The 16,937-nt window shown below is 35.9% G+C and overlaps 1 protein-coding gene across 2 annotated transcripts in view; it reads left to right on the top strand.

Annotated features, from left to right (window-relative positions):
- LOC124080344 (24-hydroxycholesterol 7-alpha-hydroxylase) overlaps window positions 1–16,937 on the top strand; it is a 117,576-nt gene that overhangs the window by 73,782 nt on the left and 26,857 nt on the right. Inside the window, exon 8 of one of the 2 annotated variants that reach the window (XM_046426254.2) lies at window positions 12,953–13,101. In XM_046426254.2, the coding sequence (XP_046282210.1) occupies window positions 12,953–13,101 (149 nt within the window). The remainder of the gene's footprint in view (window positions 1–12,952; window positions 13,102–16,937) is intronic. The other variant, XM_046426255.2, reaches the window with a different exon arrangement.

Below are 16,937 nucleotides of genomic sequence, written 5' to 3' on the forward strand. Positions count from 1 at the left end.
TTAGCAAGACCAGATTTTAATAAGATATTAAAGCTTACTATGAAACTGCTATAACCAAAAAAAGTACACGATTGGTGCAAGAAAATGTATTGAGCTGCATGTCTGATCTTTACTGTTTGCCAACAAAAATCAAACTCATAATATTTATCTTACTAATCAAAAAAATATAGGAAAAAGTTATGTTTTTATTCTCTTACATTTTTGAGACAAAAGTTTCCAAAATATCTACATTTGCAACAAATTAATATTTTATAAACCTACAGTGAGTGAATTCTACTTGAAAGAATTTGTAGGGGACAGCAGTGAACTATAAGGCTGTTAAATTTCTAGCTACAATCTATTCATAGTTTTTCACCTCCTCTTATCCATTCTCCCTTGATTTTTTTGTATAAATTTCACTTAATATCTTTCCCACAGATACTGTCTCATGTGTAAAAATGGATGTGTATAATGACAAAAAAGGTTAATGTTTGTAAGGAAACAAAAACCCAAATCATACATCTTTTTAAAATTAATTTATTTTAATTAGGTATATATGATAGCAGAATGCATTTTATTTCATTGTACACAATTGCAGCACAACTTTTACATTTCTATGATTGTACACCATGTAGTGTCACACCATAAGTACAGTCATACATGTACCTAGGTAATGATGTCCATCTCATTCCACCATTTTTCATGCCCCCATGTACCCTCCCTACCCTCCCTACTCCCTTTTGCCCAATGAAAGTTTCTTCATTTTTCCCATGCCTCCCCACTCCCCATTATGTATCAGCATCCACTTATCAGAGAGAACATTCAGTCTTTGGTTTTTTGGAATCAGCTTACTTTACTTAGTATGATATTCTCCAACTTCATCCATTTACCAGCACATGCCATAATTTTATTCTCTTTTAATGCTGTGTAATATTCCATTGTGTATATATACCACAGTTTCTATATCCATTCATCTATTGAAGGGCATCTAGGTTGCTACCACATGTAGCTACTGTGAATTGAGCTGCTATGAACATTAATGTGGCTGCATTACTATAGTATGCTGATTTTTAAGTCCTTTGGGAATAGACTGAGGAGTGGGATAGCTGGGTCAAATGGTGGTTCTATTCCAAGTTTCCTAAGAAATCTTCATACTGCTTTCCAGATTGGTTACATGAATTTGCAATCCCACCAACAATGTATGAGTGTGCCTTCCCCCCCCACATCCTCGCCAACAATTATTGTTGTCTGTGTTCTTGATAGCTACCATTCTGACTGGTGTAAGATGAAATCTTAGGGTAGTTTTGATTTGCATTTCTCCAATTACTAGAGATGTTGAATATTTGTTCATATATTTGTTGATCAAATGATTGTATATCTTCTTCTGATAAATGTCTGTTCAGCTCCTTAGCCAATTTATTGATTGGGTTGTTTGTGTTTTTTTGGTGTTAAGTTTTATGAGTTTTTTATATATCCTGGAGATTAGTGCTCTATCTGATGTGTGTGTGGCAAAAATTTGCTCCCAAAATGTAGGCTCTCTGTTCACCTCTCTGAGAAGAAGCTTTTTAGTTTTTTGAGTCCATCCCATTTATTAATTCTTGATTTTATTTCTTGCACTTCAGGAGTCTTGTTAAGGAAGTTGGGGCCTAATCCAACATGATGAAGACTTGGGGTTACTTTTTCCTCTATTAGGCAGGGGGTCTATGGTCTAATTCCTAGGTGCTTGGTCCACTTTGAGTTGAGTATTGCACATGCTGCATATATCTTTTTTTTTCTCTCTCTCTAAAAGAAATACTGGGGAGGTATCATAGAAATTTATTCCAATTTTTCTTGGGGGTGGGTACTGGGGATTGAACTCAGAGGCACTTGGCTACTGAGCTACAACCCCAGCCCTGTTTTGTATTTTATTTAGAGACAGGGTCTCATTGAGTTGTTTAGCACCTTTCTTTTGCTGAGGCTGGCTTGGAACCAGGCTGGCTTTTGCTGAGGCTAACTTTTGATCCTCCTGCCTCAGCCTCCCAAGCTGCTGTCATTACAGGTATGTGCCACCACGCCCAGCGTAGTCCAGTTTGTGAAAAGTCTCTCAATAGAGCAAACTTAAGAGTTTGTTAAAAATTATAACATAAGCCTTGTATTTTCAAGAAAGCTGGAAATCCCTATTCTTTTGCATCTGTATCCTCACCTCTAGAGCTTCTCTGAGTGGACCTCCTATTGTTGCTTTCTTCATATTAAAGAAGTTTCTGGGAGCTATCTAAAAGAGGCAGCAGGACATAAGTAACCTCTACAGAGCCAGTCTACTTTCTTTAATTTCTCTCTCTCATTTTAGTATTAGGAAAATCATATTTGCTCCCTAATTATTTTAGGTGTCCCATGAATTCCTACACCATGTCTTTAGCTGACATAAGTCTAGTCACCTCTACTAACTTCAGAAGACCCTGTACATTCTGTAAGAGTGAGAAAGAAACTGAGGTAGGGAGGAAAGATAGAGGAGAGGGGAAAAGGACTAGATGGCTGTCAGACTGTCTTCTACAGCAGGCTGGATTTTGCTACACAAAGCAACCCACACTACTCCCTCCGGCCTCACTCCTCAGTGATCTCTGCATCACACCCTCCCTTCCTTCGCACAAGCAGAGCAGTCTCTCCCTTTCTTGATGCACTCTTCTGAAATAACTGTCTTTCTTTGGCATCTTCTCTGTACATTCACTTCAGCTTGCTTTTTCCTAATGAAAGGCATTTGGTTGTGGGTGCTGTGTGTCCCACAGCTACCACTGAGACCTGGTCTGCAGCTCACATGGCCTGGGGAAGGTCCCCCACAAGCACAGTGGCTACATTAGGAGAGACTGTCTTCATTGTGCTAGATATTTCAGTCCCTCCTAACCTGTCCCTTGCTTAGCCAAGTTAGCTTCATTACCTTGCTTACTAATTATCACTTCCTCCCAACTGCTGCCCCTCTGGGTTTCTCAGTTCAGATAGGACCCCCATTCTAGTGCATTTTTCTCATCATCCCTCTGCCCTCAGGAATAGATGGGGGAATAGGAGTTTGGAGAGGGAAAAGGTCATCAGGGTCCTTATTCATAGTTCAAAATTAACTTTCTGATAAACAAAAGACCAATTTTGCAATATTTCTTCTCAAAATTAAAACAACAGTTGTAAAAAAAAAAGTTTTATTGCTTTACCCAGGGGAAACAAGTTAGCACACAAATCTTTATCTCTGCAAATTCCCACAAATCTGTAACCAGACCATTCTTACTACCTATAAATAACAATTCTAGGATTTTTTTTTTAATATATAAGACTTATGGCAATGGTAGATGTACTCCAGGACATTTTTATCCAAAGTAATTCTCTCTGTATGTGATATGTTAATCTTTACAAGTGAACATAGATTTCTTTTGAAAAAAGAGAAGAAAACAGTCATTTCGTAAATATAACAGAATATTTATGAAACAAAGTAGACATATAGTTATAAAAATGAAATTCTTGACTGTTACATATACTGGTTTTTAAATTCCTGAAATGAAAAGTGGGCTATAAATTTTCCTTTGCCCTCCCCAGCACCCCAAGTTCTAAATTCTTATTTATTGTTTCTTTTTATCTCTGTCTCTCTTCTTTAAAAACTAAATTTTTTAGGAGCTTATCTTGAAGTCTCTGGTTGAGAAAATAAGCCAGAAAACTAAATAGCTTCCTGCCCTGATTCTCTGAGAGCAATTGATGTCACTGCTTCATTTTTTTTTTGTAGAAGTCTTAGAAATGCTCTATTTTTTTCAAAGATATTACATAATTTTCTGAGATGACAGTCTAAAGTAAATACTGTCTTTTTATTTTTTGACTCTACTTTTTTCCAGAAATCACTGTTATAAAATTTAGAAAGTAGATTTCTTGACCAAATTTGGATAGGAGTCATTGCTGAAGGTTTTCACCTCAGTTCGTTTGGTTTTGAAAGGTTATCTCATGTATTTTCATCGGCAGCTCATTTTCCTTCATGTGTGCCATGACCTTTTGCATACACCTCAACTTTCAATATTTTAAGCAAGCTGTGCTATCTATGAATATGAAAAGGTGACCTCTGTGAGGGAAAACTCACCTCCAGACACAGAGCAAACAGAACTCAAGATCCTGGCTTTCAGGAGGAAACAAACGGCCTGTACAGAGATGCGCTCTTTAATGTTTAGGGGGATTTTTTTTTTTTTTTTTTGTAGTTCTTCAGGTAATAAACTCACCTGTTTATCATTGTGGGGAGGCACAAGGGTTTTCTCAGTATTCAACCCCGAATTCTGATTCATCTCCTCAGAATTCTCTCTCAAAAGGTCTGGATGACTCATCAAATGCCTACCAATCCTTTTTTTCCATCGGATCAGGGAATATTTCCCCACAGTTATTAGCAAAGTCATTATATAATGTTGTTATAAGTCTATAATAATAATTTTTATATATTAATTTATTTCCTACTGTGATTGTGGTGTGCATACGGAAAAGTGGTTTAAAATACTACTAAACCAGAGGAGCCATCTCTCAAAAGAGGGACTTCCTGTAGCAATTCTATTTGACTCATGTTTCTTTCTTTCAAGTCCAAGAAATCTTATTTTTATGATGAATATTGGAATTTGTTCATGTTCTTTCTGCCTGGGTGACTCATATCTATCCTTCTAGGCTTAGTTTAAATTCCAGCCCCAGGTGAAAGGGAATGAACGCCATAGACTCCACTTGAATCCTCTCCTGTGAAACTTAGTTATTTATATACACATATTGTTCTCTGTCCTTGGGTCCAAGATCCTTTAAGGCCATGTGTGTACTGCTCTTTCCTTTCTCCTCTCTGGGGAAGTGCTGTGGCATATTAGCAAGCTCAAGGGCTTTCAGTATAAATGGCCATTGGTTTGAAGGTTGCTCTGATGCTTTTTGTCTCCTTGGACACATGAACCTCTCTGAGAGTGGATTAGCTGGTAGGTAGCTATGAGGAATAAATGCAGAGATCCAAAATATTTGTGAGATAAGACAGCCAATACATTACTGTTATTCTCAGCTTATCTCCCATAGCACCTATCCTTGAGCTAGTACCTAAGAGATAATGTAGCAAATTTCTATGGAGTGAACCAGTGATTGGAGTCCTGGAATTTCAATCTATTGCATATACTTAACAATTCATGGTTACACTGTTTTTCTTGTTATTATGACTTTAATGTCAAAGCTATATATAATATTTTAGAAACATTTTTTGCTATTTCTGAATACAAGAATCATCTTTTATTTGGTTTCAGATATCCTAAGGTTTGATTTTGTTGTATTTATGCCAAGAATTGAACAGATGACTTCTAAATTTTACCCTAGATCACCCATGGTTTCTTTCCTTGTCTGTCTTCTGTAGTGGTCCTGGTCTCAGTTAGGCTCCAGCCCTTCTGATGATTACCTTGGCATCCTTCCAAGGGGAGCCTTCTAATTTTAGAGGCACAAAGCTGGAGGAACAAACCGCAGATGTGCATTGAAATATTCACAGTATGGGTACAGAGCTATTTCTAAGAGTTTTAATGAAAAAAAGGTCTTTTATTCTAAAGATGTTTGAAAACTTAGTATATTTCATTTTTCTTTGCTTAGTCCAAGAATACTACTTTATTTTTCCACATCACACGGGGATTTGAGGAACTAAAAATATTTGATCAAAACACTTATTTTCCAAGTGTAGTCTACATCTCTCATACATTTATAGGTCATAGTTTGAAATATCTTCAACTCAAAACAAGCCTTTGTTTCTGTATTATATAATGCAATTTAAAATGTCTTTGTACTTAGTAATTCGGTCAAGTAAAATAATAATACTTAACACAGAACTTTTTTCTAAATGAGGTTAGAAACTTTACCATTACTAAAGCCCAAACTTTTGGGGGCCTAGAATTTTGCCTGCCTTAGGACAGGTGGGTCACTTTGGAATGTCACAGATCTGGTTTCAAATATAAAAACTTGACTGGTGATCACCCCCTATCCTTCCTCAAATAGAAAAACATTTCTTTTCTGTATCCTATAGCAGCAACAAAGTAAAACAGAAAAAACAATTAGAAGGAATGTTTGGTGAATTTGTCCAATGTAGATGTTCTCAATAGGTTTTTAGAGAACTTTTTTTTAACACAAGTTACATTTTGAATCTGAATTGTAGGTTATTGCTCATTTTATATATATATATATTTTTTAAATTTATATATATTTTCTATATGTCAAGGGTCCTAGCTTCCTGGGGCCTCCTTGGTTTTCAGGATAAAGGTGAAATTGATCTAAACTCTGTCTCAGATTTCTAGGAACTTTTGACGGGAAAAATGAGAGAGATAGAGTAAGGAGGTGGCTTCTAGTCTTCTCTGACCCTTGGTTCCTGCATTTGCTGAGTTTTCAAGGTCTGCTCTTTTCCATTTGCATAATCTGCCTCTTTCCCATATTGCATTGCCTCCCTGGACATACCCCAGATCTTCATTTCTCCAGTGTTAATTTAAAGTTAGGTGTTATCTGACATTTTAAAAATAACAAACATATGGGGCAAGAAAGGAAGAAAATATATTGCAGTCAGGAACAACTTAAAAGACCTGTCATTCAGCCCAACAGAATCTTTCTTGACCCTCTACTAGGTTATCAGTCACATGCCAAGTACTTGGGCCCCTGTCTCTTATTAGAAATCTCTACTATCCTTCTGTGGATATGGCTTAGTGGTTAAGCACCCTTGGGTTCAATCCCTAGTATGAAGAAGAAGGAGAAAAATGAAGAAGAGGATGAATAAGAGGAGGAGCAGGAGGAGGAGGAAGAAGAGGAGGAGGAAAAATCTCCAGCCTGTGTCTTCTTCACCATGCACACTGCAACAATTCCAATACCCTGTTATTTCTGTCTCATAACAGACATTCAGGGTTTCTATCAGGGCTTCGTGTCTTAATATATGCTGTTAGGCACTGTTTTCCTTCCTTCCCTCCTTCCCTCCCTCCCTCCCTCCCTCCCTTCCTTCCTCCCATCTTTCCTTTTCCTTGCAAGTACATTCTAAAAGAATTCTGTATCCCTTCATGCATTTAAATTGATGTCTTCTATTTGTAATCTTATTTTTAAACATTTCCTGATAAATTGTCTACATGCTTTTTGTGTATTTAAAATATTTCTATGTCAAAAGTTGCAGATTTAATCCAGTCAGTTATGAAAAATGGCTGCCTTATAACCTAATTCACAAAGCTAGTCCTTAAGTATCTAACTAATCAACCAATCCAACTCAGTTTCCTCCCACACCCCCACATTTTCTATCAGCGCATTGTAATTATACACAACAGTGACTTTCTGTAGCATATTCAGACATGCACATGACCCCTCGTCCCTTCCCGGTTCCTTTCCTCTACTAGTCCTCCTTTGATTCATGAGATTCCCCACACCTTTCTTTTTCTTTATCCTCTATAATGAGATAACACACACGACCTTTGACTTTCTGAGTTGGTCTGACTTATTTTTGAATGGAAAATATCTTAGTTTTTTTTTAATCAATCAAACACGTTAATATGTGTTGCTGTGACACTCACTTTTGAGTTGTCATTCTAAGATAGGTGGACATCATGGAAACAGATACATGGCTTATGAGCAAAGGCTTTTGGATACATATATAGAATAAGACTGTCTGTGGACAGAATTTTTTTCCTATGCCTGTTTTACTTTGATTTCAAGTACTTTTCCCTCAGGTGCATGGTGTTATCTAATTACCCTTTTGTCTGGTACCCAAGAGATGTTTGGACCTCAGGGAAAACAGAGCAGCTTTAGTGCAGCAGATATAAATCAGGATGGCTAAGAGGCAGGACATTCTGTTGGGAAGTGAGGAAAAGGTGACTGTATAAGGAAGTGGGAAAAAGAATTGCAACACAGTATTTTCTAAGATCTGTTTTAGAAAAAGAGCAAACCAAATGTTGAGAATCAGGAAATTGATCTTCTTAGCCTTATGTGTTCCCGTGTGCCCTCTGGGTACCTGAACATAATTTGAAGACCATTATAATAGCATATCTTTTACACAAAGATTTCTCCCCTTTAGTTATGGTCTATGTTTTCCTTATAAAATAACTGTATTTTACAGGGTTATACAGATACTATGCATTGTATACTTGACAAGCTTATGTAAATAATAGGAACAGTAAAGACAACATAGAATTTATAGTGTTTGTAAAATCTAAATGCTGAAATAAAATCTGGACTTTTTAGCATTTGGAGGTACAATGAGGAGCAAACTGATAGCTTGCTCCCTTGAGGTCCCTTTTTCTATATAAGGCCAGAAAGTAAATATTTTAGGCTTTATGTGGCCTCTTTTAAAATTTGCCACAATGATGTAAAAGCAGCTACAGATGACATAGAAACAGGTGAGAATTACTGCTTTTAGGGCCAGTTTATATGTGGCCACATGGCAAGCTCAGCCAGGGACCCCAGAAGGTGTGTTGGCATTCCTTTTCTGATGAGGATAACACTTTTTGAGCTGCAAAAATGATATAATTGGGGCACATTTCTAAAATTCTGGCTAATTAAAAGTTTAGAATTAATCATCACATTATCTAATTTTATGGTTCATAAAAAGTAAAAGTCCTTTTCATCTTGTACGTTCATGCTGATAAAAGCCTTCAGTTGGTAACATTGATACTCGGGGTTTCTGATTTAAATTGTCATTTTTATTCACTTAGTATGTTTGTCTCTATTTTCTTCAAATAGAAGAGATCATTTAAGAACTAGTAATAAGAACTGTTTTAAGTCCAGGATGTTTAATAAAATCCAGGGATATTTTCTACATCTTTTAATCTAGCACTGTGTTTCTTAATATATGATCCTGGGGACTGGGGCTGTAGCTCAGTGGTAAAGCACTTGCCTCACATATGTGAGGCACTGGGTTTGATCCTCAGCACCACATAAAAATAAATAAAGATATTGTGTGTTCATCTATAACTAAAAAAATATTTTAAAAAATATGATCCTGGGGCCTGCAGCATCAACATCACCTGAGAACTTGGAAGAATATTAAATTCTTGGGCCCCCTCAGGCCTACTGACTCTTGGGTCCTGCAATCTGTATTTCAACAACCCTTTCGCATGATGGTAATATACACTTAATGTTGGAGAACCACTGGTCCAGTATATACCAGGTTCTTACTATATTCTTTTTAAAATATCCTCGTATTGTCCCTCAGAAATATCTTTCAAATTTGACTTTTCTAAATCTCTCCCATTGCCCTACACAAACTACAAGTGAGTTTGTTTGGGTTTTGGGGTATTAAACTCAGCCATGCTCTGTCACTGAGCTACATCCTCACTCCTTTTTATTTTTTTATTTTGAGACATGATCTCACTAAGTTACCCAAGTCGGCCTACAACTTGTAATCCTTCTGCCTCCACCTCCTGAAGAGCTGGGAGTACAGATGTGCACCACCTCACCCTGCTTTTTTAAAAATTCTTATTTAGTAATACATGACAGTAGAATGTATTTTGGCAAATTATACATACATAGAGTACAACTTTTTCTATTTAGGATCCCACTCTTATGGTTGTACATGGTGCAAATTTACCCTGTCATGTATTCAAATACAAGGCTAGGAAATTATGCCTGATTAATTCTGCTGTCTTTCCTCTTCCCCTCCTACTTCCTATCCTTCATTTCCTTTTATTTAATCCAATGGATTTCTATTATTCCCCTCCCCAACTTCCCTTGTTTTAGGTTAACATCCACAAAACAGAGAAAACATTCAGCCTTTGCTTTTGGGAGGTATTAGCTTATTTCACTTAGAATGATATTTTCCAGGTCATCCATATACTGGCAAATGCCATTATTTCATTCTTCTTTATGACTGGGTAATACTCCAATGCGTATATATAACACATTTTCTTTATCTATTCATCTATTGAAGGGTATCTAGGTTGTTTCCATAGCTTGGCTATTATGAATTGACCTGCTATAAATACTGATGTGGCTGCATCACTGTAGTATGCTAATTTTAAGTCATTTGGGTATATAACAAGGAGTAGGATAACTGGGTCAAATGGTGGTTCCATTCTAAGTTTTCTAAGTAATCTCCATACTGCTTTCCATAGTGGTGGTAAAGATTTTCTCCCATTCTGCAAGATCTCTGTTCACATTCTTGATTTTTTTTTTTGCCACGAAGAAGCTTTTCAGTTTGATACCATCCCATTTATTGATTATTGATTTTACTTCTTATGCTTTAGGAATCTTATTGAAGTTGGTTCCTAAGCTAACATGTTAGAGGGCCTATTTTTTTCTTCTAGTAAGTGCAGGGTCTCTGGTCTAATGCCAAGGTCCTTGCTTCAAGTTTCTTAATTGATCCTACCACCATATTAAATATACATTCATTCATTCAATAAAAATATATGGAGTGCATAATATGTATCAGGCACTATGTCAGATACTGAGTGTAAGTCAGGGAATAGGAGAAACAAGATCCAAAACAAATGGAATCTTACCCTTTTTGGAGGAGCCCATCAAAACATAATTATCCAAATTATTTAATATATTAAAAAAAGAGGTTTGTTTGGATTCCTCCAGGGAAATAAAGTAGGTAGAGAAGAGAGGAGAACCCAGAACTGATACCTGACAGTCCTGGGATACATTGAGAGTCTGGATAGATGAAAAGGAGCCATCTATCACAATCTCTGACTTCAGCTGCTGTGAGCATACTGGACTCAGTGGAGCACCTTGGGAAAGAGGGTAGACCCATTACAACCCCAGTGAACCAAGTGTGATGGCTTATTTGGACCTTCATCCACAGTTGATCGATCTAATTACCTTCTGCATTAGACTCTGCTCCAGACACATGAATTCTTGTTATCTGGACATGCCCTTTATCTTCAGGTAGCTGACTTTTTTTTTTAAATTTTACTTCTAAGAAGTCTCTTCAACATCTCCTTTTCCTGTCTGGTCATTGTCACCACTGTTGAGCCCACAGGCAGTAGTACACTCTAATGTGGTAGCACTTATTACAAGTTAACTCCTTTTAGTTGTTTGTCACCTGTATCAGGCTATTAAGAGTCAGTGCCCTGACATTCATCTTTATACTTAGCACTTACAAACTTGCTAGAGGTGCTCAATAAATATCTATGGAGTGAGTATCATATTTGGTTTTGTGTTACTATAACAGAATATCCAAAGCTGGGAAAATTGAAAAGAAAAGAGATTTATTTGTCTCACAATTCTGATGGCTAGAAAGTCTAAATAGCCTTGTGTGTTTAGAGAGAGTCCATGGCTATTTCACAACATGGAAGAGAATCAGAAAGGGAAACAACTATGTGCAGGAGAGGTCAAGCACTGGGGGCATCCTCACTTTTTACCAACCCCATCTTTCAATAAATAATCCAGTCATGTAAGGCAAGCATTACCCCCTTCATCAGGTGAGTACAACCTGATTACCTCCCTCTAGGTTCCACCATGTACAGGTCCCACACCTTTTTATAGGTTGCATTCAGGACCAAGCTTACAGCACAGGAACAAACCATATCCAAACCAGAGCAGAGGAATTGAAATAGTTCCTCATACATGATGTCAAAATAGTATTAGGTGTGTTCCTCCAATCTATAGATTTTTCTCCCAATAAAGGATTCAGGAAAAAAAAATGTATCAGCTATGGAATAAAACCATATTAGGAAGTATGGATCCTATAGAACCATGAAATTCATACTAACAGTAACGGTAGCAGTTACAAACAATGTTTTGTATTGAGCACTTACTACATGCTAGGCACTACTCTGTGTGTGTCACTCATAAACTAATCCACCAATTACAACCTTTAAATTTCTATTTAACTGTTCAAAGAAAGTACTTGTCCTTTCTTCAATTTTAATTTACAGTCTTTTTGATGGTAAAGACCTTCTGATACCTAAATTTCCTGGTTTCCTGAAATGACACATACTTTGTTCTCCATTAAGTTACCAACTGTGAAATGATATTTGTTACATATGCAGAATCTCAAGTCATTTTAAGAATTGCTAAGTTCAGCTATAGACTCTCTAAATTATTTTCCTGAACTGTCCCTTAAGAAACATAGAGATAGTTCAAGAAAAGTAGAAAGCAAGTAAAGATTGTGCTACCACTCTCTTTTCATGCCATATCAAGATGGTTTTCAGTTAGTATTATTTTTGTGGTTGCTCTTCAACAGCTATTTATGCATTAGGACACATGCATGTGCAGAGTCCAAGAGACACGGATGGAGATCCCCTACCTCACTCTCACCCGCCCTCTCCCCAAATGGCCAAGAAGTAGAAATGAAAAGAGGAATGGTTCAGCTTAATTATATTGACAATGTTGTTGACTTTTACTAAGCAAGTACTGTCCACACCAACTGAATGCTGTGTTGTCTTGAGTAATTTTCAAAAAGCAAATATTTTTCTTGAAATATCACTCTCTAGGCTGTCTAATTGGACTGAGAAGCCTGACCATACAAAGATTGACCTCTAATCCTTTTCCAGGTTCCTTCTTCTAAATATTAAAGTACACATGTACTTCAGGAAAGTCACAGCTCCCATCCTGAGAGGGCACACTCACAGTTCCAGCTGAGGTCCCAGAGACCACTGTCCCTCTCTAAATGTTCTTTTTGGATCTTTTGAAATGAATGATTTAAAAAAAAATAATTGTCAGGGAAAAGACAGAAAAAGAAAGCCAGGTAGCTTTTTATGGCTTATTCGTTGTACATTTGATGCCACAATTTTATTGTTGTTATAATAGGAATTCTTAATTTGGATGAGAAAGGATGAGATGAGGGAAAACTGAACCCCTTCCCGATAAGGGCTATCTCTGTCATTTCATAATCATAAGACCGTGGGAGCCAAGGTGGATACCAACACATCCTGTCACAGAATAAGAGGCAGAAAGTAATAGCAACAGTAACATTTTACGTGCCAGAGATAGCATTTACCCTCTGTTAAGGCGCTTTACAGAAAATCACTTTCTAGTCTCTTGAGCTTATCTCTTTTTTTTTTTTTGCATTTTAAAGAAGTTCTCTTTGCAGGTAAAGACAAGATTAAAGTGACTGAGAAAGAATTGAAGAAGCTCCTTCTCATTAAATGGTGCATTTTGGAAACCATTCGGTTAAGAGCCCCTGGTATTATTACTAGAAAAGTAATAAAGCCAATTAAAATTTTGGTAAGCTTTGGGGTTTTTGTTTTAAAATGATCAATCTTCTAGGAAAAAAAAGTACCTATTTGCTTCTATATTTTATTTTTAATTGATACATTATTGATTAATTTTAACTTATTTTTAAAGGATGAATTAAATTTGAATATATATATTTGGATATATATGTGTGTGTGTGTGTATATATATATATATATATATAATATACTTATCATATAGAAGGTTTTGTAGTTTGCATACAGGTGGAATGCCTAAATCAAGCTAATTAACATATATATTGTCTCACATACTTATTATTTTTCAACATGTCTTTATTAGCAATTTTCAAGAATACAATACATTGTTATTAACTATAGTCAACATATTACACTATAGATATCTTGAACTCATTTTTACTATATAACTGAAATTTTGTATCACTTGACTAACATTTCTTCAGGTCCCTCTCGGTCCCTCAGCCCCGGTAACTCTCATTCTTTCCTCTCTTCTGGTTCCAACGTCTTTAGATTCTACTTTATAAGTGTCACTGTGTGTGGTATTTGTTTGTCTGTTTCTGTGTATATCATTTGACATAATGTCATCCAGGCTCATTTGCGTTGTTGCAAATGACAGGATTTCCTTCTTTTAAAAGGCTGAATAGTATTTCTTGGTGTGTATGTGTGAATTTTTCTTTATCTGTTTATCTGCTGATGGACACAGGTTGATTCCATATCATGATACTATAAAGAATGCTGAAGTAAACATGGGAGTGCAGGTATCTCTTTAGTGTACAGATTTCATATTCTTTGAAAATATGCTAAGTACTGAGGAAGCTGGATTATATGGTAGTTTTAAGTTTTTAAGAAATCTCCATACTGTTTTCCCATTATGGCTGTACTAATTTACATTACAAACCAGCAACAGTTTGCAAGGCTTCTCTTTACTCCACATCTTCACTAACACTTATCTTTTTGATAATAGAAATTCTGACAGGTATGAAGTGTTGTTATGGCTTTGATTTGCATTTTCCTGATTATTAGTGATGTTGACTATTTTTCTGTATACCTGTTGGCCACTAGTATGACTTCTTTTGAGACATGTCAATTTATATCCTTTGACTTTTTTTAATCAGTTTTTTTCTTTTTATTGAGTGCTTAATATATTTGTGATATTAACTCTTCTCAGTATGAAGTGCAAATATTTTCTCTCATTCTATAGTATCTCTTTACTTGGTAAAGATTGTTTCCTTGGATGTGCAGAAGCTTTTCAATTTAATGTAATTTCATTTGTCAGTTTTTGCTTTTGTTGCCCATGCTTTGGGGTTCATATGCAAAAAATTATCAAGGAGATTTCCCCCTATGTTGTATTTTACTGGCTTTACAATTTTGGTCTTAAGTTCAATCCATTTTGAGTTGATGTTTTGCAAATTTTGTGAGATAAGGATCTGACATGTTTCTTCTGCATACAGCACCATTTATTAAAGAGACTATCCTTTCTCCATTGTGTATTCTTGGCACCTCTATCAAAATCAGTTGACTTTAAATTCATGTATTTATTTCTGGGCCCTGTATTCTGTTCCATTGGTCTATGTGTCTCTTCCATTAGTCTGTGTGTCTGTTCTATTGGTCTATGTGTCTGTTTTTCTGCCAGTACCATGATTTTAAAAAAATAGTTTTATTTTTAGTTGTTGATAGATCTTTATTTATTTATATGCAGTACTAAGAATCAAACCCAGTGCCTCACACATGGCAGGCAAGTGCACTACTGTTGAGCCCTAGCCCCAGCCCCAACCGTGAGGTTTTGATCATGGTTGTATGGTTGTATCACTTTGTAGTATATTTTGAAGTCACATAGCACAATGCCTCCAGCTTGGTCAAGATAGATTTGGCTGTTTAGGGTCTTTTGTGATTCCATGTGAGTTTTAGGATTATTTTTTCTGTTTCTGTGGAAAATGTCATTGGAATTTTGATAGCACACATTATTATACAAGTCCTGAAATTCTAGTAAGCACTAAGTGACCCTGGGGCAGGTTACTAATATAAGTTGTAGGCACCATTTCATTAATGTAGAATATAACCTTGTGCTCATCTTTTTGACCACGTGATCCTATGTTAGAATCAGTGTCATCCTGTTCAAATCAAGCAGGTGGATCAGATGGTCTCTTCTCTGCCAATTCAACCAATTAGTTCCCAAGCCACAATGGGTTGAGGAGTTCAGAATGTGAAAAAAATTCTTTTGGATAACTAGAAGATGATTTCAGGCCACAGATTGCAGATATGGTAAAAGATAGCAGGAAAGTCATGGATAATCTCAGTTGATACTAGGAGTCAACAGCTGAGTGAGGAAGAGAAGGGCTTTCTATGAAAAGCAGGGGAATATTCTCATGTGCACCATGAAAAGGTATGTGTACATTGGCAGACTTTCCATTACATATTTGTGAATCAATCAGGCAGAATGAATTTATTTTAGAGTGGTTTGATTTACGGCCTGCATTTTCTCTAGAGATCACATTTACTCAGTCTTTCACCCTTGTTTACTTTTGTTAATACATAGCTTATGAGTGCTTGAATTCAAACCAAGAGAATTTTGGAGTAGAACACAAAAGAGATAAAAATTCAAATTTTATAATAGTTAATGAGTGTTTCTTCCAAGGAGACAAAGTTTGTTTAACTGGTCTCACATAAATTATAGACTTTTGTTTTAGCAGGACAGTTCCATGTTTTTCATTAATCAAATTATTAATTGATTCAAGTTGTGACTATGCGTGAGAATATTCTTTGAGAGGAAATATTCTGCTTGGTTTTAGTTAAGTAGAGCAATATGTTAATCCCTGAATGGTACTACAACTTTATTGAACTTTTATTAAGACACATTTGTATTTTGATTAGTAAATAATTAGCAATTACAACTTAGTTATTCATCTGTCAGTAGGTATTCTTAATTGTTGCTTTAAGCAAACAGATCCTGTGGGTGTTTTTTTTTTAAAATATTTATAACTTAAACATATCATTCATTTTGGAACTTTTATTTAATGATATTTTTTAAAGTTTGGTTTTCAGTTGTATATTAATTATAGAAATTACATTTGATTTTTGTGTGTTGACATTGTATCTGCAACTTTGCTAAACATAATTTATTGACTGTTTATTGACTCTAGGAGTATTTTTATAGATTATAGGAATTTTTTAATGTGGACAATATTTTTGTTTCTTTCTCTGTTATCTGTGTGCCTTTTATTTTATTTTCTTGCTTTATTACACTGGCACTAACTTCCAGCACTATGTTGACTACTAGTGGAAACATCAGATATTACTTTGTTCCTGTGTTCCTGATCTAGAGTGAAAAGCATTTATTTATTTATTTATTTATGCTGAGGATCAAACCCAGGGCCTTGTGCATGCAAGACAAGGACTCTACCAACTGAGCTATATCCCCGGCCTGAAAATGTTTTATCTTTTACCATTAATATAAAGTTGTGCTTAAGGTTTTTTTTTTTTTTAGATGTGCTTTATCAAATTGAAGAAATTTTGCTTTTCTCTACTTTTCTGATAACTTTCATCATGGATTGAATTTTTTTTTTAAAGAGAGAGAGAGAGAATTTTTTAATATTTATTTTTTAGTTTTCGGTGGACACAACATCTTTATTTTATTCTTATGTGGTGCTGTGGATCGAACCCAGCGCCCCGCGCATGCCAGGCGAGCATGCTACCGCTTGAGCCACATCCCCAGCTCCATGGATTGAATTTTGTCCAGTACTTTTCTGCATGGATTGATTGTTGTATTTTCTTTTTATCCTATTGATATAGTGGATTAAACTTGCTGATATTTGAAAGTCAGACCAACCTTTCATACCTGGAGTAAATCTC

This window comes from Marmota monax, unplaced genomic scaffold, assembly GCF_021218885.2.
Source record: "Marmota monax isolate L192 unplaced genomic scaffold, Marmota_monax_Labrador192_F-V1.1 WCK01_AAM20220418_F8-fsc00187, whole genome shotgun sequence".
Classification (NCBI taxonomy): Eukaryota; Metazoa; Chordata; class Mammalia; order Rodentia; family Sciuridae; genus Marmota; species Marmota monax.